Here is a 23,804-nt window from a genome sequence, read left to right on the forward strand (position 1 = left end):
AGACAGAGCCTTTGCCTTCTGCGGGGAGAAAAACAATTAATGATTTCCATATCACAGTGCTGGGATTTAAAATGCATGTTGAGGAGTGCTGAAGGGCTTCAAAAGGGTTTCCAGCTTTCATCTCATGATCAGAAATAAAAACGTTTTAATGCTTTAATGCCTGACAAAATGATTTGTTTCGTGACGCATCACATGCGTGTATTTAGTCATTGCTAACCAGAAAGTAAGTGTACATGCTACAAATGGTAACGAGAAAAACAAATTGAGCAACTTCCAAGCTGCATGAGGTGGTGACGAAGAAAAAGAGCACTTTATTTTGAAGGTGAAGCTGAGGTGAATCGGTCCACCGTGGCCCAAGGTGAGCAGTCACATGCAGCAAGTAACTGTGTGCTACTGCTGAGAGATCGCCCAGTGCACAGATATGAGAACCAATGGGAACTAACTACAGCTTATGTCAGTCTACAGCCTGATTTGTTGGGCTAATTTGACAATCAGCTATTCAAACTGGCTCGGGTTACTGGCCAAACACAAATGTACGATCACAGAGCTCTCCAAAGAAATCCGAGGATTTCTGCTGAGGCTTCACAGAGAGCGACAAATCTTTGAGGAAACAAGAACAAGTGGACAGACATCACATTCCATCCAACTACAGTTCAACACAGAGTGCTGGGCTTCAGTCAAATCCATTTATGACACAAAGGGGGAAACTCTGACTGAGCATCATGTCCGTGCTCCTGGAGGAGACTGTCCTCTCTGATTCTGCCAGCAGCTCCTGTAGCTCCATGAGAACGTGTCACATGCACGCCAGCGAGCCACGTCCACGCTGTCCTGTGCTGGCCCGCTCTCTCTGTGCTGACAGCAGCCTCTTCCACTCAACACCAATCTAAATCTCTTTCATTCTGCCGCTCACCAACCTGCTTCAAGTGGATCTCTTTAGCAGTGGACCGTAAGTCAAATGAGCCCCCCCCCCATCGCTCCCTTCCCTGCAGCCTCAAATAGTTCTCGCAATGAGGCATAGATTTAATGTACACATTGCTCCTTTTATAGCATTTCCTTTGGCGTTGCAAAAAACAACTTGAGATCCTCTACAGTGTCACCAGCAGCAGCTTTTACTGCCTGCCACCGTGAAAGCGCAGTCTGGAGAGGCTTGGATTGATTTTTGCATCCAGTTTTGTAAGAAGCAATGAGTCTGACAGTCAGGCACCTTTCAGCTTGACTTACTGTGTGATCAACAGCTCAAACCACCCAATAAAAATGGCAAGAGAACGTCCAGGAAGTCATGAAAAGTGGGTCATTCAAGACCTTAAGGATTGTGATCCTTACGGAAACAAGAGCTGAACTGGGGTCTGCGTGTATCTGGGTGGGTGGGTGTTATCACTTGATATCTATCAACAACACCAAGAATCTCCTGGAGGTCCACAAAGACATGGGATACATGCAATCAAATATTTGTGCATCCGTTGCTTACATACTTCTTACCCTTTGCAGTTTTTTGGCCATCTTTGTAAATGTTTATCTCTTGCCTCCCATTCCAAACATATTAAAACACACTCCATGTGCTCCCCAAGGCAAAGCGCTGGGGGTCACGCACAACCATTTGCTTATCCAAATAAGATTACTGCCTCGTATCTGGAGTCGTCAACACTAATATTTGCTGCAGTTAAAACCGTTTACAGCCTTTTTCCTCGCATATAACCAGCAAACTGAATTCAAATGTAGACACTTCTGACAGTTAGAAAAAGACACCAGCAATACGTTTATCTCCAACACTGCAGGTGGTGCACTGGACCATAATGCCAATGGAGCCAGTAAACAGCAATAAATGTTTACAACCCACGACTTAAACTTTTCAATGTGCTCGCAAACAAATGGTTCATCTAACACTCGAGGCACTTTGGCAGATGATCGTCTTCCCCTTATGGGAGTGAAAGCCAGCTGCACAAGCCACATCTTGTCCAAAATCAAATCTGAGGCCCTTTTCCAGATCAACAGCCCTCAGTCTGTTTAAAACGTTGTGACATCTGGAGTCAATGAAGAGAGGGGCCTGTCATTAAAATCCAGGGACGGGATAGAGAATTGAAAAGACTTCATATTGTCATCTTTGCAAAAAAAGAGATAATAATTTTCCTGTGCTGACTGACCCATTCAGAGGAAGGAAAACTGGTTTTATTTCAAGGTGAATTAAGTCTGTTAAAAATGTTCTAAATGCTCATAAAGAGAGCTCTGCTCAGTCCCAGCGGACCCCACCGTTGGCAGACAAAGGAGTGCCGTCTCTCCTCTCAACAGGGGGACGTATCATAGCTTGACTGTCACGGCTCCCCTGAGTTTTGGCCATTCACTGGAACCAAAAACAGCCTACCCTCGGCATATTAAAACTCTCTGACATAAATCACAGTGACATCCTCTTAGACAGACAATGGAATAACGAGCAGAGGAGAGCACACTCATGAAACTTTTACTCGGAGAGCAGTCTGGGGCTACTTAGCGGGGGGGGGGGGGGGGGGGGGGGTCGGGGTACTGAGTGGGAGTTGTGGTAACCAGGAAGATTGGATTGAGACTTTGACCTATGGAGAAACATGCAGACGGAGGGGAGGAAAATGTTATTCTCAAAGCACTCTGAGATGGATTTTTGATAAGAGCGGAAGGTCAAGCAGTGACGAACAGCGCTGTGTCAAGATGCGGCGATTTCAGACTGACACTCAAGGCTTCTGCCTCTTGTTCATCTACAGGAGTCGGTTCTTTGGGAAAGAGGATTTCTTTTTTTTTTCCCCGATGCAGAGGATCGGTTGTGTGTTCTGACATGCATGCGGCAGAATGCCGGGCATCTGCAGGCCATTTCACAGCCAGGCTCCAGGTCCATTCATCACCCTCCTGTTTAATCAGCTGGCTGTCACCAAGCCGGGCCCTCAACCTCTGCTAATGCTCATCACATCACACCTACCATCAACATGGCTGCTTTATTGCCGGTGCTAACATGCTGAATTAGTTAGTATCATAGGCTGCAAAAGAAATAGGGTCCAAGCTGGAGCGCAGAGGTATAGTTCAAAAGATGAGGACTGAGGACAGTTTGTGAGTCTGCATCACAAGCGAACAATATTCAGGATCTGACTACCTTCTCTCCACCGGCACATAATAACCTCTCAGCAATTAGGTGAGATTTAATTTTGGCAGCATATTCATAGCATTCATTCACTGTGATGTTCTTTTTTTGAATCAATGGAGGTAAAGATAGCAGCAACTAGTCATATCACAGAGGATTTCAGAGAGCAGCTGCTCTGTGATCACAGGAGCGTTTGTTTTACAGTGAGAGAATCAGACTGACTCTGTGCACACACAAGCAACAGCCACAAACTTCTTGAATTAAAATGGAGGTACATGAAGACAAAGTTGTGCAACTGTGCCCTGAAAAAGGGTCTAAAATGTTGATTATTGGAATTTTCTTCCATGTGCAAATTATGTAATATTTCCTGCCTATAGATGTTAGTATTAATGTCAGCTGCATTACTGATAATACAATGTTTCACTGTGAATACTGTGATATGTGCACCATGCACTGGCTCAGCTGGGAGACTCACTGTTTTTTTGCCGCAGTAAAACCACGATTTGTTGTTTTTAGACTTAATTTGTCAGCTTTAAAGGTGTTGGTATGTGATTTCTACTATGTTTGGACGGAACCTGGCTAGTTGTTTCTCCATTTCTTATCTTTCTGCTAAGCTAGGCTAGCTGGCTACTGGCCAGAGCTTCATATTTAATCTATACACATGAGATTGGTACCAATCTTCTCATCTAAAGTTCAGCAGAGAGCAAACAAGCGTATTTCACAGAACGCTGTGCTGTACATAGACTGTGAAACAAATGCAAAGTGGCTGTAATGGGTGTGTATATGTTAGATGAGTGCTCTTGAGGGGAAATGCTTATGAATCATAATATTAAATAAATATTTTTAATATCTCCCAATCTCATATTTTTGGCTTTAAGATTAAAATACCTTTTTCCCCCTCCATCAGTGTTGACAGCTCGCACCTCCAAAAAAAGCACAGTGACATCAAATTAAGACTAGCGTGCCTCTGAATCGCTTCACTAACATCACAGCTGAGCATGTGTGCTGTTTGCTTACTCACCACTGAGGTAAGATATCATCAGAGGGTGCCAGTGTGCAGACGCAGTGTCGCTGAGTAATAAAATACATGCCGGCACTTTGGCAGGCATCATATTTCATAGAAAATGGAGCGGGATCAACCTATTTTTCTAGGGTTTAATAGTACTCTAAGGGTGGGGCGATTGATTGGCTGCTTGGTAGGCATTCGCCTGCCAAGACACTCCCAAAAGCCCCGACTGTAAACATGGCCCAGATTTACTAAAGCAGCATGAGCCAAGTCACAAGGCAAGGGGGCAATGGGGACAAAGGGGTTCACTTGCAGCTGGGCAGAGAAAACCCAAAGGAGAGGAGAGTGAAGCCCAGCTCATATTCATCTCACACCAAGCTCTGCTCATCTTACATGCAAGACACAAGTTCGTCAAAAATAAAATAAATAAAATAAATAAACTATCCATCTCTGCCCTCTGCCAGCCAAAGCCACACAACAGCGCACAGCTTCAAGGCTCCCTGTTTGACATGATTTGACAATGGACGTGACAGCGGCGCTGGAGCTCCCTGACAGAAGCCGACAGAAGTCACTTCAAGGTCATCGCGGCGCTGCTCCTCCTGATATTCGGGCAAAGTGATGGTTATTTATTAGTCGGTGACTACTAGCAACCAAGAGCAGCCCGGCACTGTGCTGCCGCTGTCGGCCTGGTCGGCAAAGACACACTGTTTGTCTGCACAGTGAGAGGACAGACCTCTGATGAGGAGGCAGGCTGGGCTGGAGGAGCGGGGGGGGGCAAACTTGAAACAGACTTCACATGTTGTCTCTCCATTTCAACATGACTGGAAAAAAAAATTGCAAATGAGTGCAGAGTGAGTAAAAACCCTGCAAAACCTGCTAGAGACAAAGACAGAGAGAAATTGGGGCAGAGAAAATCACACTTTCCTGGACTGGAAATAAAAGCTGACAGCACTGAATCAGTCTCAGGGAGAGTGTTGACACCTACAGTATCTGTAAGGCCTGGCGGGGAGGCTCACACGTGTGCAGTTTGTAATCACTGGGAGTGATGGTGTGGCTTCGCTGCAATAATGTGTGTATACGCAGCATATTGTGTTTGTGTGTGTGCGTGTGTGTGTGTGTGTATGTGGAGAGATGGCTGCACCTTGCAGATAATAGCCAGAGCCTGATGGTGTGTACGTCCAGTGTTTGCTGTGTGTGCGGATTATGCAGCAAAGAGGTGTTAATGGTGCCACATGGTTACATGTGCAGGCTCAGAATCAGGGCAACAACAGAAGGCCATGAAATGAGAGCTGGAAATGTCCGACAGACGTGTGTACTGAAAAAGCCCTGAAATACTAAAAGCCGCTGCCTTCATCCTCTGAAGAAAAAAAAAAACCATCTCGTCGACACACGAGTACAAGGATGAGGTCAGTGCATAAAACACTGCATACCTCTAAAAGCAGGGAACAAGGGGCTGACACAGACATGATGCTCCGCTCTGTAATTACTGGCTCTTAGGTGTCATCCTGATGCACTCTAGATTGGCACGTACCCAACCAACACTCAAAGCAGCAGAGCGATGGAGCGCAATGGTCTATCACAGCTGAAAGCTTGTAAAATCCTGGATATTAGCTCGGTGAGACACACACACACACACACACACACACACACACATACACACACACACTCTATGTGGTATCCAAGGGAGTTATTCAGACGCAGACTGAAACACAGAGAGAGGCAGACAGATAGTTGGTATAATTTCCTCTCACACACAATTCAAAACAGACGTGTCTGTGCTTGTCATGTGTGGCGTGCTCTACTTCAGTCTCTCCCTCAGTCTTTCTCTCAAGGCAAGACACTGAGGATGTCACTGAAATCTGACGCATGCAGATCATCGACCAGCTCGCTGTTAGTTTTGTGGTCAAATGGGACTGATGCTCAGAAAAATGCAAATTTTCACCAGATAGAAAAGAAAAATCAGCTAACTTTTGTTCGGCTTTCCTTCCCATTTCCTGCAATAGTCGTTCAAGAATTTACATTCTGTCTATATAGCAGCCTGCATTAATGGCTGGTGCCACCGTTGCTGCACCAGATTCAAAATGCATTCACACTTAGGAGGGATTCACAGGAAATGATGCAGCGCGGCCATTATAAAAGCTGTACTAAAGTGACTGCTAATGCAATCTCAACATCACACTGAATGCAATGCGTCTGCCAATGAGGTTAGCACTCACAGTGACTGTTCATCAGAAATCATCCACACAACAAGAAAATGGCCATTTTCTACACTTATTTTAACCTGCAGTTGTTGCCACCCATAACCCGAGGGGTCAAAATCAACCAGGACTGAAACCTGAAGGACTGTACATTAAATAAGGTATTGAGCAGCTTCTGGCGTTGCAGGTCCTAATCCACCTTCAAACCCTTTCTTTATTTTGGTCGTTACTCACATCCTCGCACACGCAGAAGAAACACAGGCAAGAAAGACTGGCTTAATGAATGACACGAGATCCATGGCTCAGCCAACTGGACTTAAAGAGAAAAAAAATGTCATTTGTGTTGGCACTGCACACATCCAGTCCAGCTGGCCGGGACATGCTTGCAGATGGTTTCGGCTACAGCTTGAATCCCATCAAAGTACACTTCGATACATCTCTTCTGCCATTTTCTAGCATGCACACTTGTCGATTTTTAAGGCACCAGTGGAGCTTTGTGCAGCTTACTAAGTGCACTCCGTTTGGACTGACATGTGTTGAAGGTCGTTAAGTGCTACCACAGCATGCACACACAACCCTCTACCCTGCCTGTGTGTGTGTGCGTGCATGAGTGTGAGAATGTCTCTGGAGAGGCCCTCGATGAAAAGAGCAGGCTGGAGTCGAAACTGAGTCTCCTGCTCATCCACCACAAAGTAACTGTGGATGAGAAGTGGTCAAGTGCAATGGGTTTACACTCTTTGCTAATAGCTTTTCTTACACACACACACACACACACACACACACACACACACACACACACACCTCTTGACTGTCATATTTACTTCCTGTCGTCATGCTGCTATCAGGAGCCTGGTGAGCTCAGGATCTCCACACCTGCTGCTTTAGCTCCCAGACTTTGGATCACAAGGATTATTCTGTCCTGACATAGTTTAAAAATGATCCGACTCCATCTCTCCGTCAGCAGACGTCATTCGTATCGATAAGGATGACGCTTCCTCTCATGGATCCATGAGACTGTCAGCTGTTTTTACTGATGAACCAAAAAAACAGAGATGAGATTTCTACAAAATGAGACAGAATGACAGAATCCATTAGTTCAATCTATATAATATGTATTCAGCCAGATGTCACGGACACACACACCTCACCCTGTTTTCATATACACCCACAAGTCGGAAAGAGGCATGTGGAGCATATTAACATGCTGGAACTGGATCAGGAAAGTTCTGACTTTTAATGAAAGATACACGAGACGCCTGCTTTTAACCGTTTAAGCTCTGCCTCAACTCAAATGTAAAACCTCAAGTGTTTCCAGAGCACATGCTTGTTTTTAGTAGCTGTTTTTAGATAAAGGTGGTATGTGGGAGTGATAAACTTGACGGGCATAAAAAGATTTTTGTTTTATTTTTCATAATGCATATCAATATTGAAATATGTTGGGTTGTACAAATTGACAGATCATTGTCGTCACTCACCACAATAATTAGCCAGCTTGTAATTCTACTGGGTGCAGCATTACGTCTGCAAAGAAAATGACCCTTTTCAGAGTTTTGAAATGTTAAACTGCAGTCTCACATGATAACAAGATGATATGGATGAGAGCCGAATGTGCCATTGTGTTCTATTCTACATCAGCAGAATCCATAGGACACAACACTTAAGAGGGGAAAAGCCTGTTTGGAGCTTGTTACTATACACAGTTTTACAACTACACACACACACACACACACAGTGTATCCACAAGGATGGAAGAAACTATGGACGTGTTGAGAAAACTGGCTTACTGACATAGTTACACTGTGTGAGGAGGAAGGATTACATTTTGTCTTGGACAGAATGACACATTTACACCTTTTCAACCTCTGGAGGTTTAAGCAGTCGGGTTTCAGCCCATCCTGAATGCATTTACACTTCATTGAGATGGGAAAGTCTGAGGATATCTTCCAATGAGAGCGGCATCAAAGCTCACTGTGATAAAAACAGTGTTTATTCTACAAAAGAAAGTGCTTTTTTGACACTGATGTGGACAGCTGGACGTGTGACTTACAGCACTCGTCTTTGTGTCATAAAAGTTGTCCAGAGTGATTTACAGCCAGGCCATACAACTCCTACAGGTTTCATTACTCAATGAAAAGCAAAATTCAGTCATCATAAAACATGTTGGTTTTTTTTACGTGTGTCACAGTAACTGTGAAACTATGAAAGTCTCTGCTGTTAATTGTGATGAGGCAAACCACTTCTTGTTTTGGACAAATCTGCTCTGTACCCCAGCGAGCCAAAAAACACCTAATGTCTCTCTTTAACCTCACATTCCTCTCTGTCCATCTTAATTAACAGCTCCGCCGTTATTTCTCGCTGCTTGCCATTTTCTTCAAATCAAATGTTCCTGATCGAAATCTGCAAAGACTGAACTTTTCTGTACATTCCCTGGAGCGTGCAGGCGATGAAGCCATTAAAACGTCTGAAACAGACGGAGTTGATGTGCTGTAATTATGCTCCATTGTTGCGGCTGTTATGGCGTTATATGCAGGCACTTGTGAGTGCCACCTCTGCTGGAAGCCACAGACCGCTTTTCTTTCAGGATCGGTGGGCGTGTCCTTGCCGGGTTTTAGGTGGGCATCGGAGCATGTCATGAGTATTTGGCCTGACCCCCCTCTCGCTGCCCCTCCTCTGTTTCTGCACTGCGATCCGCACACTGCCAAGGTCACTGGATTAGCATGCATGAGAGAAAGCGCACAATATTCGCTGAACATAAACCAAACGTAAACGTGAAAGGACACTGTGTACACTCGGCACGCACAGCTTTCTTGGTAGCGAGGCTTAAAGGGGCGTTTTGATTTGCTTCTCTACAAGAAGCCTGTGTCAAAGTGGAAATGTTGCCTTCTGATCTGAATGTTATACACACACAGAAATACATACAAACCTTGTGTAAAGAGCAGAAACTGACAGGCTCTGGATGCCAACTTGTGACGATGAGGAGAGGGAGCATATAGTCATTAAACACAAGATTCAAATGAAGACACTCAAGGATACTCAAAAAGGTTATGCTGCATCTAACCCCAGACTTTTCAGGAAGATATAAACCCCAGATTGGAACACAAGTAATTCAGCCCAAGTGTTTGATGACATGCTTGATATTACCCTGTTAGCAAAAGAAACAATATTAATATATAGATTTTTTTCACATCTGCATACAGACAAAACTCACAAAATATAACATGTCAGTGAACATAACAGGTGCCAGTTGGCGGACCTTGTGACCTTTAGATGGAGTGAGGCTAGCTGTTTTCCCCTGCTGTTTCTAGTCTTTATGCTAAGCTAAGCTAAACTAACCAGCTGATGTTTCATATCTAACGGACAGCCATGAGAGTGATATTGATCATCTCCTCCAACTCTCAGCAAGACAGTAAATAATCATAATTCCCAAAAATGATGAGCTGTTGCTTTAAGAGGAACCAGATTCAGGGTGGCGTGAAACACAGGTCATGCATTGAAGGCGGAGGCTATGAAAACAAAAAATAAAATCAAGGTTGTTGCTATCTGCCCTAACCAGCTCGTTCATGTAAACCGCTCTTATTACGTGCAGAACTTGAATTTCTTCTTCTTGTTCCAAGTGAAAGAAAAACAAATGAGGAAAAATAAATCATCTCCTCAGTGCATCTCTGGAGAAAGACAGTAACATCCTGCCTGAGAAGTTTCAGATAACCAACAGCGATACATGCAGCATGCTTAGTCGATGCTTACTGCTTCGAGTCCCATGATCCTTTGTGCTGTCTCTCTGCACAAGAGCCATAATGAAAAACAGACAAGCCCTCCCACTGCAGCGACCACAAAAACCTCCACTCACTACACATGAGAGATTAGCCTGCTCATTAGGAGAGAGGGAAGGAGCAGGAGGAGAGAGAAGGAGCACAAAAAGAGAAGGGACTCCTCTACAGGGAAAAGGCCACGTTGAGGCAAGGGTCCTCTCTCAAGAAAACAGCCTGGGTCCCCCTTTTCTTACCAAGTACACAAACCAGAATGGAGGTTTAAAGGGGTGACCTGCTTTACATGTTTTGCCTGAATGGTGCAGGTTGAATTGAGGCTAGTTTATACACAAACGTTTAGCATGTCAGTGATGCTGCACACCCTGTTTATGCAAAGCCGTGCTCTAAATGAATAAGTTACAATCAGTGTCAGTGGCGTCTAAATAAGATTTTCTACACCACATTATCTGCTCAAAAGCATGTTGTCTGACACCACTACTCATGCTCTCCAGTTGAAAGAATCCCAATCACTCACTGCTGGTGTCAAAATACATGAAATTTAGATTATGAATGGCGAGTGGAGCAAAGCGAAGAGGCGGGGCATCAGTGGTTTGCAAAACACTCAGTTGCTGGGAACCAGCCTTGAGCCATTTAACTTGTTTCTCAAAGAACTAAATGGATTAAATTGGCTCAAGTATGTGAAAGGTTGTTCTTGGGTATAAGCGATGCCAGTTTGAGATGGTGCACGTGAATTACAGCATTACGCCTCAGTGAGTTGGCTGAGGAGAGAAGAAAACAAGCATCAGATTGTTATTTTCGGAGGGAGGAACTTCAGATTCAGACAGGTAGTGTTTACAGGAGCCAACGCAGCCCGACATCCACATAAGCCTGTACTTTGCTTTCTGCTGGATGGGCATATTCGCCCGTATGAGCAGTGTAAAAACAGAGGCGAGGGCAGGACAAAAATACATGAGCCAGGGAGCTAATTTTAAGAATTAACTTGATGTTCAACCGTCCTTTTCCAACAGCTACGACACACGATGTTGAAAAATAATTGTTTAGCGACACTTCCTTGAAAAAGCAGGCAATTTCTCCTGTGAGTCGCATCTAAACAGCAACCTGTTTTCTCTTTTCCCTCATTTGTCATAAGCTCCCATTATGTATCAATCAATTGCCAAAAAGCTGTTAGCCGAACAAATTGTGCACCATGTTTTTACATGATAAAAGCTTAATCCACAGTTATCATAATACGACGAGTGCTGCAGTGTCTAGTGTGAAGTAATTACATGCAATGATGAAGTCAGGTGCAAAAAGGTCTCCCACTCAATCAGAGCATTTGCCAGGAGAGACATTAAGTTTATATTTGTTGCATTCAGCAGGACAATACCAAAAGGTCAATTAGTCAGGGCGTGGGGGGGAGCTTGGGAGAGCTTTTCAAGGTGCAAAATCGGAAGACATGTGCACCAAAATACTCGCCTCAAATTGCTGCACGTGAGTAACTCTGAGGAGTCACGTTATGCCATGCACATTTCAGCCCATTGTTCTGTGGAGGCTCAGGGTGGAAAAAACAACACGCACAGTGAATTCTGTGAGGAGTGGTGTTTGTACTGCAGCCGTCTTCACGCTGGCACGAGTGCATCTGGGCCTGCAGTCACTTGTGGTCTCTGTCATGTCTGTCTGTGTTAACATACTGCTGCAAACGCTGCTTCCCTACACATTTGTTGCAGCTGTGTTTTGCTGTTTTTGTGCACCATTGACCCAAGTGATGTTATTTTGTTTGGAATTCACAAAATAACTCTGATACTGTTGCTATACCTCCTGTTAGGGTGATAACAGTGGAAGCCTCTCGAAACTCTCAGTAAATTTGCTTTTAGACAGAAGATGACAAACACAGGCTCATCTGCAGCGCGCAATAGTCAATTGTTTCTCAACAGTTGAAGCAGATTCCTCAGCTGTAGCTGGCGAGCTAATTAAGCAAACGTTAACTTCATGAGTTGGTTGACAAAACCATGTCTGGATGACTTTATTTTTCAAGGTCTGCGCAGGTATGTGTTTTGGCTGCTTGGCTTACATACTTGGATGAGTAAAACAAGTCAGATTTTGAAAAAAGTATGTTTTTTACTTTGAAGAAAAGAGAAAAGGCTTTTGGATGAGGACAAACCAATGTGTGGGCGGAAGTGAACAGTATCTCAAATGAAGAGTTTGGCTGAGTTTGGTGTAAACTGCTAACATTAGCCTGTACTCTCACATAGTAGCATCCAGCTCCAACGCAGTGGACAAATGTTATACAGTAGATGCACTAGTCATGAATGCAGCTTATCAAAAACATAACCTGTAACTCCACCAAATAATTTAGTATAACATGCCACTGTGCTTGGACCTCATGCTGGGCTAGGTTACCGCTGCGGCTAGTAAGCTAGCTGGGTGCTAATGTTTGCAGCTCACATCAGAGCAGATAAACACACGGTTTAATCCATTCTTTGCATGTTCGCGCTTATTTGGGTTTTGGAAGAATAAAAAATAAACCATCATCCAAATTCTTTATACACAAAGTATTGTTCATGTACAGTCCCATGTGCATGACATTATTCAATATGTGATTGGGCAATCTCTGGTTGAGGGCGGGGTTTAGTGAAAGGACAAACCGTAATAACACTGGAATTTCACGTTTCTAGCGAAGATGACACTAATCTCGTCTGAACAAAAGGGCGTCGAATAATTATTTTGACTTACTGTAAGGGAAACTGATGCGCGGCGTGACGTCATCCTCAGTGGCCATCAGCGATTGGAGGCAGCTCGCCAATAGCAGTGCAGCAGCCAGAAGACAGTGGACAGTCGCAGTTAATGTCCACATGGTTGCCTGATCCTCTCACACAGACATACACAAATGCACAGTTTGTTTTAAGATTCCCTGGAATTCATTAAGCTCCTCTCGACTCTGCAGAGCTTTATTTTCTCACTCCCATCTCGCTGCAGGCTGCGTCCTTGACTTGATTCTTGTACTCCCAGTGGTCCTTACACACGGTCAGCAGACTCTTAGCACAGAGAGGAGGAATCCTGTCTGGATTAAAGGCTGCTTGTTGTCATCTACTCATAGTGCTCTTCGATGCGTTAGCACTAAGCTCCGACCAGTGGCCATTTAGTAAAAGTCATTCTGGATCTGCGGAGAGAAGAGAGAGAAGTTGTTTCTTTATGTCTGATCCAAGAACACTTAAAAAAAAAGATGAAACACAAGCTAGAATAACAGATCCATATCCAACTGCTGATGCTACAACCAACAACTACAAAAGCACAAGAACTGATACATTTGGCTGCGGTTCACTCTGGGGGATGGTGAGGATTTTACTGCAAACAACGAAGCAAGAATTCACAAGTTAAGGTGTTAATCAGCTTTGACAGCAAACAATGGCATCACCCAAAAATCACCCGCCTCATCTCTCTGTCCTGAGACTTTAATATTCAACTGTAGCACACTGATGGCTCCAGCTAAAGCCTTGATGACAAAAAACAAATATTTATGCTTTGACTGGTTGCTCTTTTACCACACTGCCAACGAAAAACTCAACTAAACAGACTTTTGGGACCACCAGCCAGCTAACAGGAGCACACACGCACCATGCGGTAGCTCAAAGGGTTTTTAAATTGTTGTGAATGTCCAATTTACACAGCGGCCCACAAAGTTTCTCCGCAAGATAAAACGCATGTTGGACTCTTTTTTTTTTTTAAAGCCCTGTATTTAATTAAGCTGTCATCAACAATCGGTAAGAGATCCCCAAGAAGATGATATGGCAGCTTGGCTCTAATTTTGTGGCTATGCGGAGAAATAAATGAAAGAACAGTGACTCCCAAGACAACTCTGTAATTTGCCTCAAAGAGGCGCAATGAACACATCTGCTCTCTGACTTTTATTGCCTTCAGTGTGAGTGTGCAGAAAAGGTGCCTCTTCTGTAGACGTATGCTGAGATTTTCAACTTAGTAGAGAGTCTGCTTTCTTGGAAAACACTTGAAATAGGCACTTCTGCCATCTGTTTCATCACTCCTTGCTAAACAAACACAGGACATAAGTTGTGTAGCTTTATGATAAAAGATTAACTGGGAAACTGCATCTTGGTACTTCTTAAAGTGGCAATAGCAGATTTTTTGGCCACTTGGGGGAGATGGAAACAAGCTCGTAACACCAACACTGACCATTAAAGTTGGTGTGGTGAACTTCTTAGCAAACAGTTACGAATCCTGCTGATACAAAATGACATTGGCAAATCTTAGTCCAAAATTCACTCTCCTTTTCGCTCTGTTTTTGGCTCCACCAAAACCTGAGGGAAATATCCGGCTATTAAGCTGCTAAATGGTCCAAACTCACCAGCTAGTCATGACCATTGTCTGTCTGCTGTTTGGCACAGAGCTTTTTCTATGAAAACAGCTGCAACGTGTCGCCACAAATGACGCAATAAGAGTGACGAGTGACCGCAAACAGTAAAGCTGGACCTAAAGTTGCAATAAGCTGTGCAGAGCTGAAGAGCCGACTCTTTTCATATTACACACTTTGATCCAATGTTAATATGTGATTACAGCTGCTTTGAAACAGCCCTGCTAACAGCTCTGTGAAGCTGTACTATTGCACAGCAGTCCTTTAAATGAAATGCTAACCTGATCATACAAGAAATGGCAACAACAAGTTCACAAGTCTACAGCTGGGGCTGATGGGAGTGCAAACTGTTACTTGATTCTTATGATGTTACCGATATCCTGAGAAGAGTACAGACCCTTGTGTCAGTGAGCAAAGCACACCCTGTTCCTGTGATAGAACACAACTCTCTACTCCTTATTGCCTGACAGCGCTGCCTCCGTCTGAGCGTTTAGAAAGTAAACACTGGAGAGCACATGGCGTCTTTGGTCAAGAGCTTGCGTCACTGCAACAACTCCCAGAAGACCTCGTTCAAATATTTACGGGGGCTAATAAATCCAACAACAGTGGAAGACAACCGGGGGTCAGCTAGTGGCCCCCGCTTGTCTGCAGAGACGGTGGCCAGCTGGGGAGTTCTGATCAACCTGGAGATACTATAAGGTTAAACAGAAATTTACAACTCTGTCTCCACGCTGCTTGCCAGTGGGAAGACTGACCAAGGATGAGTTGGCTCTCAGACTTACAGACTGGCACCAGGAAAATTAGCAGCTTGCTGACTGAATGGCTTGTTGAGTTGAGCGCTGGTAGCAGACAGATTGTAGTTAACTAGCAAGCTGTTCATCTTCCATAATGATTGAGTATAACCGGCATTTTTGTTGGTAGGAGGATGGTCATCAGTCTCACCTTTGCAATGGCAGGACAGATTCTACTACTTTTACTGAAAAAAACCTTTTTCTCTCCTCTCTTGCACTCATGCCTCGCTGTCACACCCCCGTCTCTGTCCGTCCCCTGAGCCTGGACCAGTGGAACAATACGTCTGTGTCACTCGTCACCCGTCTACCAGCCTGCTTTGGTTCCTGCTGCTCCACTGAAGCTAGCTGAGTCACTGGAGGCTGAAACATCCGTTCATGATCCTGTAACATCCCCCACCTCCTCCTCTGGTCCTTTTCATGCCTGTTGAGACTGCAACAACAAGCACGGCAGCCCTGTGTGTGCCACACACCCCAGGTCTCCATGTTCCCAGGGCATATCCTTATGTAACTCCAGAGGTCTTTTAAATATTAATGAAAAGAGAGGGGTGCTGTTAGGAGGGTTTCCTGGCACTCTGATAAATGCAGAGACTTTTTGGCTAATTCTGTAGGGCAGCAATGCATAAAGAAATATCTCAACACTATTGCATTGACCTTTCAAAGGCCAATAGTTATTAATGCCCAGCCAAAATTACTTCGCCGGTTGCTATGCACAGTCACATCGTCATCTAGCAAAGAAGTTATATATGGTCACCAGATAAGAGGTGATGCATGATGGGTAACTTCACAGAGAGCGTCAAAGATACATCAGGCATTTACTGTATCAAAACATCTCAGGTATGAAAGCAGGAGAGACAGGTGCTTGTACCAGGTGTGAGGTAGCTAATATCAACCAAATCAAAGCTGTCAGAATTCAGTCAACTTCATCCCTTTAATTCATTTAATTATTCCTTGTGGTCTCTTGTATTTCAACCAACAACAACACATAGTGAGCTCAGTCATAAATTGAGTTAAGTCCATATGAAGAGACGCCTGCAGCAGATGGGGAAACTTATAGTGTCTTGTGAATCCAAAACACAGGATGACTCAGGGGCATGATGCCTGAAATGTTCACATAACTGAGTCCAGCACCTGAGGAAGACGAGACGTGATGCTCCACACCCCACAGGCAGGTCTGCAGAGGCTTAGCAAGGGCATGAAGGGCAACTAAACAGATGCAATGACGCACTTCTTCTGCTTTCTACTGCATATTTTGGTTGCTTCAATACCGTGTCACCAGTACATGCATTTTAGTCAAATTAATCATGTAGTGTCGTAATCCATTCTGAAGAACAACAAAGCACGGATCTGAAGAAAAAGTATTAAATATTAATGAGCATTAAATCATATTTGACAGCAAGTGCTCGACCAAAGAAAGTGATCTTATTAGAAGCAACTATTATAGGACTTATAGGATTAGAGCTCTATTCAACTGGAGCTGTTACAGTACAGGCAACCCGCTATGCTCAGTGCCACAGGACCCATCTGCTCATCTAGAAGAGGGTCTGCTGCTCCTTGTATCTATGAAGGGTGAATCTGGTGCCATATTGCTTAAGGCAACAGATTCATTAACCTTTCGAACCTCCCTCGAGGCTCCCTATTAATACCTGCATCTGTTGAGAGAGAGAAAGGATGTGACAGACAGATTGGCCGATACACTCGACCAGGTCAAGCCAAGTTCACCGGACAGTGGGTAGCACGAATGCTAACAATTTGGCTAGCTTTGTATGAATGACTGGGCTTTGTGTTCCACAACCAGATTCCAATAAGTCATCCCTGCAAAGTGACTTGTCTCTCATTTAGTCTTTGGCACGGGCCGAGGCACTTATGGAGATAATCAGTGGCCGGGCAGGACCCTGTGATGAGAGCGCTATCGCAGAGCTCGACATGAGGTCTGATTAGGCTGCCGTCCAATCCATTAACGGTATCATGAGTACATCTAAGCCCAAAGTGAAAGAGAACTAGAAACGCATTTGCATTTTTTTGTGCACCTGCAATCAAGTTTGAGACTTCAGTCTTTCGGTTTTGCCAGGGTGACTTTGTCAGACTGCAACAGAAAACACATCAGTAACTGCTCCCAACAAACAGAAAAGAAACAACCGCTTAAATCATTTCACTACGGTCAAATATCTGTCCTTGTCCTGCAATAACTTGACTTTTTTGTCCATGTCGGACCCTAAAAACAACATGGCCCCTTGGGTGCAGATTACCATTCAGAAAGATTTATGGAGCCATTATGTTGGGCAGAAAAGACCTCAGTAGGTGACTGACAAGGCAGAGACTCCTTGCTGTGTGTGCCATTATAACTCTCACTTATAGCGGTCTGCTTAGCTGAGTGGGCAGTGCATGATGGGTCTGAATTCAACCGAGGGGATGGTAGGGGGAAGGTAACCCACCCCCTCCAAAAAAGAAAGAAGAATCAATGGTTGGCTATTCAGTGACTGTGAGATGTGAACGTTATTGCTGAGAACAAGCTGTAAAGCCATCATCTTTTATCTCAGATCCAATTTCAAACAAACATGAGCTTGTTGATCTCGTCGTCCATTTACTTTTTGTATGGCTTCAATGGAATATAGTATAATAACCAGACATTGTGGTTCAACATGCAGCCAGTCTAGCATTTGGAGATTGGATGTATTCTCCGTTCAGCTAGGTTAGCCCCCAGCGGCTACACACAGCAGTCCTTCAGAGGTCCCGTCCTCAGGGGTTCACAGACAGGTACCCTCCAACTCTGAACAAAACCAGGTGCTGACTGCAGGTTTACCAGCAGGTCGCGTCAGCAACAGTGACGCGTACCGAAAGTTACTCCACTTAACACACAGCTGGGTCTCTATTCTGGCGGTGTGGCCGTGCTGTTATCAGCTGCTCCAACAGGAAACTTCAACTTTGGAAAGGACAATAAGCTCCATGAAATCAAGTTCACTTTCTTTCACTAACTTTTTTTCCACCGCATTCAGAGCAACATGCCGACAGAGGGCCGATGAAGGACGGCTATAGACTGAGCAGTCTGCCTCACCGTGCCAGCGTTACCTACACTTCCTGCATCAAACTCTGGAGGTCACACAGAAGCGGTGCATTAATGCCATTTTTTTGTCATAACCAATTTCAGACTAGTGCTTTGTGACCGAATAGTTTTGGATTAGCTTTATCTGTCAGCTGCCGGTTGATTAACCCAAACATCTCTGCTGTGTGAATACGTTCATTTCCTGCCACCACAGTGAAGGCTGCTGAGAGAGAGCAACAAATAAACCAGCGGCTGGATTTCTCCATACAGTTTCAGGATCTACATCATAGAGGCTACAGATGCGCAATAGTTCTACTGCAAAGGATTCAGTGTAATAATACAGGTAGGCCACGATGCTATATAATACATATTACTGCTTTTTCTTGCTTGATGTACCAGCAAAGTTTACTTCTTAAAGACAACTCTGTCCATTTGATGAATAAATCATGGGTGACGCAGAACAGAATCAGGTACTCTCACTTTGCAAACTTACTTTATAGGTTTTGAATCCTGGATCCTGTAAGAGGATTGCTCAGTCAGGGGTGGAAGGTAAACTGCTGTTATTTTCATACCATCTATGTGCTACTGCACTATGCACAGTGCCTCGTGTGAACATGAGGAAGCACATTTTCTCTCATCCAGCCCACCTGGGGATGAGACAGGAGGGAGCGAAGAGGAGGGTTTCAGCTGAGTAGACTCCTCCCAGCACCAAGAGACCAGACTCTTAAAAAAAATCACAACTGGCTTAAAAATAAACTGGGGCTGGGAAATCTATAGTATGTCCATACTGGGGCTAAACTGGCTCGTTGCTTTCTTCTAAATGTATGGCAGCTTATGAGTAATGTGTCTATCAGAGAAAAATCTCCAGGATGTCCTCTCAAGGAGGCCTTCGAGTAGTTTTTATTACGGACAACTTGAACACAACGCTGGCTTTAAAAAAACATCTTTTCATCCGGACACTGCTCTGATCTTAAAGGGAATTCTTACAGAGCAGAGAAATAAATGGAGAAATTTTAAAGAGATTTCCTTTAATGTCAACAGACATAAAGGAATCAATAGGACATGCTTTCAGTTTTGTCCTGAGTCACAGTGTGGATGACACACATACGCACACATACGCACACAGACACACACAGACACACACAGACACACACAGTAAAATGTTCCTATATTGTCTCTCCAAAATGATTTCTGGCCAGCAGGTAACACGATCTTCTGTTGGCTCTGAAACCAAGCGAGGCCTCTGTGTCAGCACACAACAGAAGAGACTTTAACCCGGGATAAAATAAAAACCTTTACGCACGCTCCAACTTTTAGGTCTATAATATGGGACAGCTGCACACTGAAGATTGAGGATCGTGACGCCTGAGGGCAAACTTCCTCTGAAAGAGACAAATTTGTACCAATGCCAGGAAGAAACCCATCTCTGACTGCTAATCAAGAGCTATTGACTTAGCGTGTCCCTCTCCATTTCCTCCATGCAAATGTGTTTGTCTTAATGATAGCAGGCAGCTGATAACGTACACGCTGCTACGAGTTTTTCCAACCCCCGATAGTGAGTCTGTTAAAAACAGATGACAACGGATCAAAAGTAGAAACATGCTCCTGTGTTTATGTATGTTTTTCTGTCCTGTCTCTCATTTTTGTTAGCTTGATATCTCACAAACTGCTTAACAGATTTCAAACTCACAGCCCATCCTTTATTTCCTGGACAACATCTTCTGCCTTCCTGAGTTCATTTGACGGTAATAAGAAAGTCTCTGAGAATTGAAACCAACAGTGTTTTATTGAATTATTGATTCCCATGTGCAATAACAGAGTGATAATATGAGGATACTGACTTTTCCTGCCTGTATTATTAATTATTCAAAGAATCATCTTTCTATTGATGGCTGGCTGTAATGCATCCTGCTACGGTATGTCCCTGATGCATTCGAAGACACAATGATGGTGACTTTCAAACGACAAAATAACAAGAAAAACGCTGGATAGCAAGTTAGGGCTTTACTCCAGGGACATCAGACGTACTATGAAGCTGAAGGCAGTTCGGGTCAGAAACCAGCCACTTCCCATGACCCCCAAATGACTCACTCACTGATGGTTCAAACTAAATAAATATGGATCAAAGACTCCCTTTAGCATGACAGACACAAAGCGTACTTACTAAACTAGAACACGCTCACTGATGGGAAGTTCTGCTGCTCAATACTCCAAATGTGCTATTTTAGTGAGAGACTGTGTAGAATACGTTAATCTACATCAAACCACACAGTGAACCTTTTACTCTTGAGCTAAAAACATACTTAAATACTCCCCATATCACTCATTTGCTTGGACACAAATAATAACATTAAGATTTAGGCGTTTCCATGGCTCTTAGGAACATAACTTTCACAGTGCGGTTGGGGACAACGTCCAGAAAGATGCGTGACTTCCAGGTCAATAAGAAATAAAAATGTAAGTAGACAAACTTTTGTTTGTGCTGGATTTTGTTGAATTTACACCTTAGTGAAAACTGTTACCTGCCTTGTAGCATGAAAGCAAAGAATAATGAGTTAATCGAGGTGTGCATAGGTATCAGTCTTAATGTGAGTGAGATAACCTGGGTTAGGTGTGGCGTGACAATAATCAGAGTCTTTCTTCCTGCTTATAATCAAGTTATCCCCCAATTGGCTTTGCATGACCCTAAACTACCAGACAGGCCTGTGCTAATTGTTTAATTACAGTACGTGCACTGTTTCCATGATCCCATCGCGTCCGTGTCTCTGACTCAAAGGTATTCATTAAAATGCAGCGCCGAGCTCCCTCTGTGTTATCGTTAGGATATCGACGGGACTCGTCTTTGGCTCACAGCGATCCCAACATGCTATACACACACGGCGCTGGGGAGCGCAGACCGTGGCGTGACACCACTTTCAGTGTGATCCTAAGCTCCAATAGGCGCCGAGGAATATTCAAACCCCCTTTCACATTTGTGCACATACTGCTCAGCTTTGCCACGCAGGAAAGAGCAATTATCATTTCAAACGAGTGAGTGAAGCAGAACTGGCAGAGGAGATAAGTGCTTAAAGGAGAGCTGGGGTCACCTTATTCCCTCTGATACAGAGTTGCCCTTGCCTCAAATTATTCAAGCCTGACAGGGGAACAGTGGGAGATCAGTTCCTGAAAAACTTGCAAAGCTTCAATAATGAGCTGTGTGTGTCAGTCAGAATGCGGTGTGATAGGAGGCATCATTTCCCAGAGTCCCACTTGATCACAGCCCGGTTACAGAAACTACGGGAACCTTTTGTGGGAGCCACTTATGAGCAAATCATTTTACTGCATTTAAAAATGATTGCTATTAGACAACAAACTCAGTGGGAAACAGATTATACTAATCTCCTTTTGTTTATTGTGCGTCTCTGGGTCGGAAAGCTCACCACACTTTTAATCTGACGACCCATTTAGACTAATGAAGTGCGCTGACCAATCAGGAAATCCTCATCATCACAGCTCAACATTTTGCTTCCGGTGGGAAAATCACAAAAAAAAGACACAGTGGGACTCAGAGCTCCGCTCGCTGAGGGCTCTGCAACATGACAGAGTGCAGTTTAATGACTGCCCAAAGACGTCAGCGGTGAGAGAAAAGGGCCATTTTCACTCTGCTCTCCTTGTGACTTTCTAGCTAAGATGAACAGGGAACACTTGTTGCTATCAAAGCTACAAATGGCCACAACACGGGACAACATCTCTTTCATGTGCTGGGTTGATGATGATGTCAGTCCAGTCTGTGGACAAACTCTATGGCGTGACAAAGGAGAGTGAAGATTTACAGTCATGTAATCACACAATAGAGGTCTTTGTGAGGTCTGGACCACGCTGTGTTAGCATCACAGTTCATCTGCTAATTACACCATCAAATCCAAAGTCTTGGCTATCCATAGTGGGCTATTCATCTCATGACTTAAACATCAAGTTGGGGGGGCACGATTAATCCCTGCAGTTAAACCGATGTGAGGACTCATTTCTTGACTCGATTTGACAAGCAGGGCAATAGGATTTAAAGGCGTATCAGATGACGATATTCTGTTTCTGGCCCCTGCTTCACCTCGCCGGACCTGCACTGCGATCACTTTGGTGCGTTCAGGTACGGACATCGACGATGGTAACGGCGGGCCCCGACCACGAAACTGTTCACATTACTCATCCCAAGTGGAAACATGACAGTTTGTCTGAGTCGTTTGTCTGGTTCGCCACCTCAAGGCTGTGGGCTGTTTACTCTCTGCAAACATGTCGACTTCAAAAAGGAACAGCTGAAGCACTTCTGCTTTGAACACCATCAGGGGCTCCTCTGTCTTTGCGAGCAGTCGTCGCCAATAAAGGAAGCAATAAGTCAACAGTGTGGCCCCTCCTGGCAACAATCCCGCTGATGATAGATGATACATGGGAAAGATAAGGAATGGTATCATAATTAATTTAGAGCACTTAATTGTGTAAGAAAAGCTGGGAAATCATTAAAAATTATTAGAAAGATGGCTGATATTATGATTATGAGTCGAGGGCAAAATCAGCTCATTTTTATGAGTTAGGGACTGTAGGAAAATTATCTGGGTGGAAAGTGGGGCTGAAATTTATGTTTCACTTGAAAAAAAATTAATAGAATAAACAAAAGCCGTTCTTTGGATTTAAAAGGAAACTGCAACAAGCCCCTCCCCCAATATGTCACGATATTTAAACAATGACAATGTAAATTGGTACAATTCATTTGATCCTGTGGCCAAATTTAAACATGAATATCTTCGTGAAACAAACAAACTGCTCCCGATGTCACATTTAAGGGCCAATAGGAAATTACATTTTCATGCATGGCAAACATAAGAAATGTGGCAAAGTGGACATTTTTACACAAAAGTTGTAAAATCTGTAACATGTATAACTATTACTTATATTGCAAGTAAAAGTTGAAATAAAATGTGAATCTTGGGTGACAAAAAAATGACAGCTCTCTCAAGAATGTCAGACCATTGTCCCTTTAATTTACAAAACCCTTTTCTGACGCCACTTCACTAGTAATTTTTACACAGTCCCTAAGAAGTTGCACTGAAGCAGGCTTAAAAAGATGAAGCACTACAGCATGTGCTGACATCATTTCTTCTTGTGGTAGAATAAAAGCTTTAAGATGATGTTTAAATAGAAATAAAACTGCAGTATTTCCTTCAGTAAATGTCTTGATTATCTCTTCTAAGCAAGGCCTTTTCTGTGACTGCAGGTGCCCGATAACTTTCCCCTCCTACGAACGCACTTTCTCTGTTTTCATAGTGAAATAAGACGGTCCTATTTTATTTTTTCCCATGTAAAAAACTGAATCTCAAGACCATCTTGGGGCAAAGTAAAAACACGACAGCTGTATCCATATCCCTCAAACTGAAATATAAGATATGTTTATCAGCGGATTCACAAGGAAAAACATTCCAGACACACAGAAAGTCTGTTCTCCATTACAAAGCCATAGTTTATCTTTTTCTCTACATTTCTCTGAAAACAAGAGAAGGAAAATGGGGAAGACATTAATTTCTCT

General features: G+C 43.8%; 1 protein-coding gene across 1 annotated transcript in view; it reads right to left on the reverse strand.

The window, feature by feature from the left end:
- LOC143338039 (semaphorin-4B-like) overlaps nt 1-23,804 on the reverse strand; it is a 56,573-nt gene that overhangs the window by 18,893 nt on the left and 13,876 nt on the right. The window contains exon 2 of the mRNA XM_076758184.1: nt 12,784-13,210. Coding sequence (XP_076614299.1) covers nt 12,784-12,904 — 121 coding nt within the window. The 5' untranslated portion in view covers nt 12,905-13,210. The remainder of the gene's footprint in view (nt 1-12,783; nt 13,211-23,804) is intronic.

The sequence above is a fragment of the Chaetodon auriga genome, chromosome 1, assembly GCF_051107435.1.
Source record: "Chaetodon auriga isolate fChaAug3 chromosome 1, fChaAug3.hap1, whole genome shotgun sequence".
NCBI classification, from domain to species: domain Eukaryota; kingdom Metazoa; phylum Chordata; class Actinopteri; order Chaetodontiformes; family Chaetodontidae; genus Chaetodon; species Chaetodon auriga.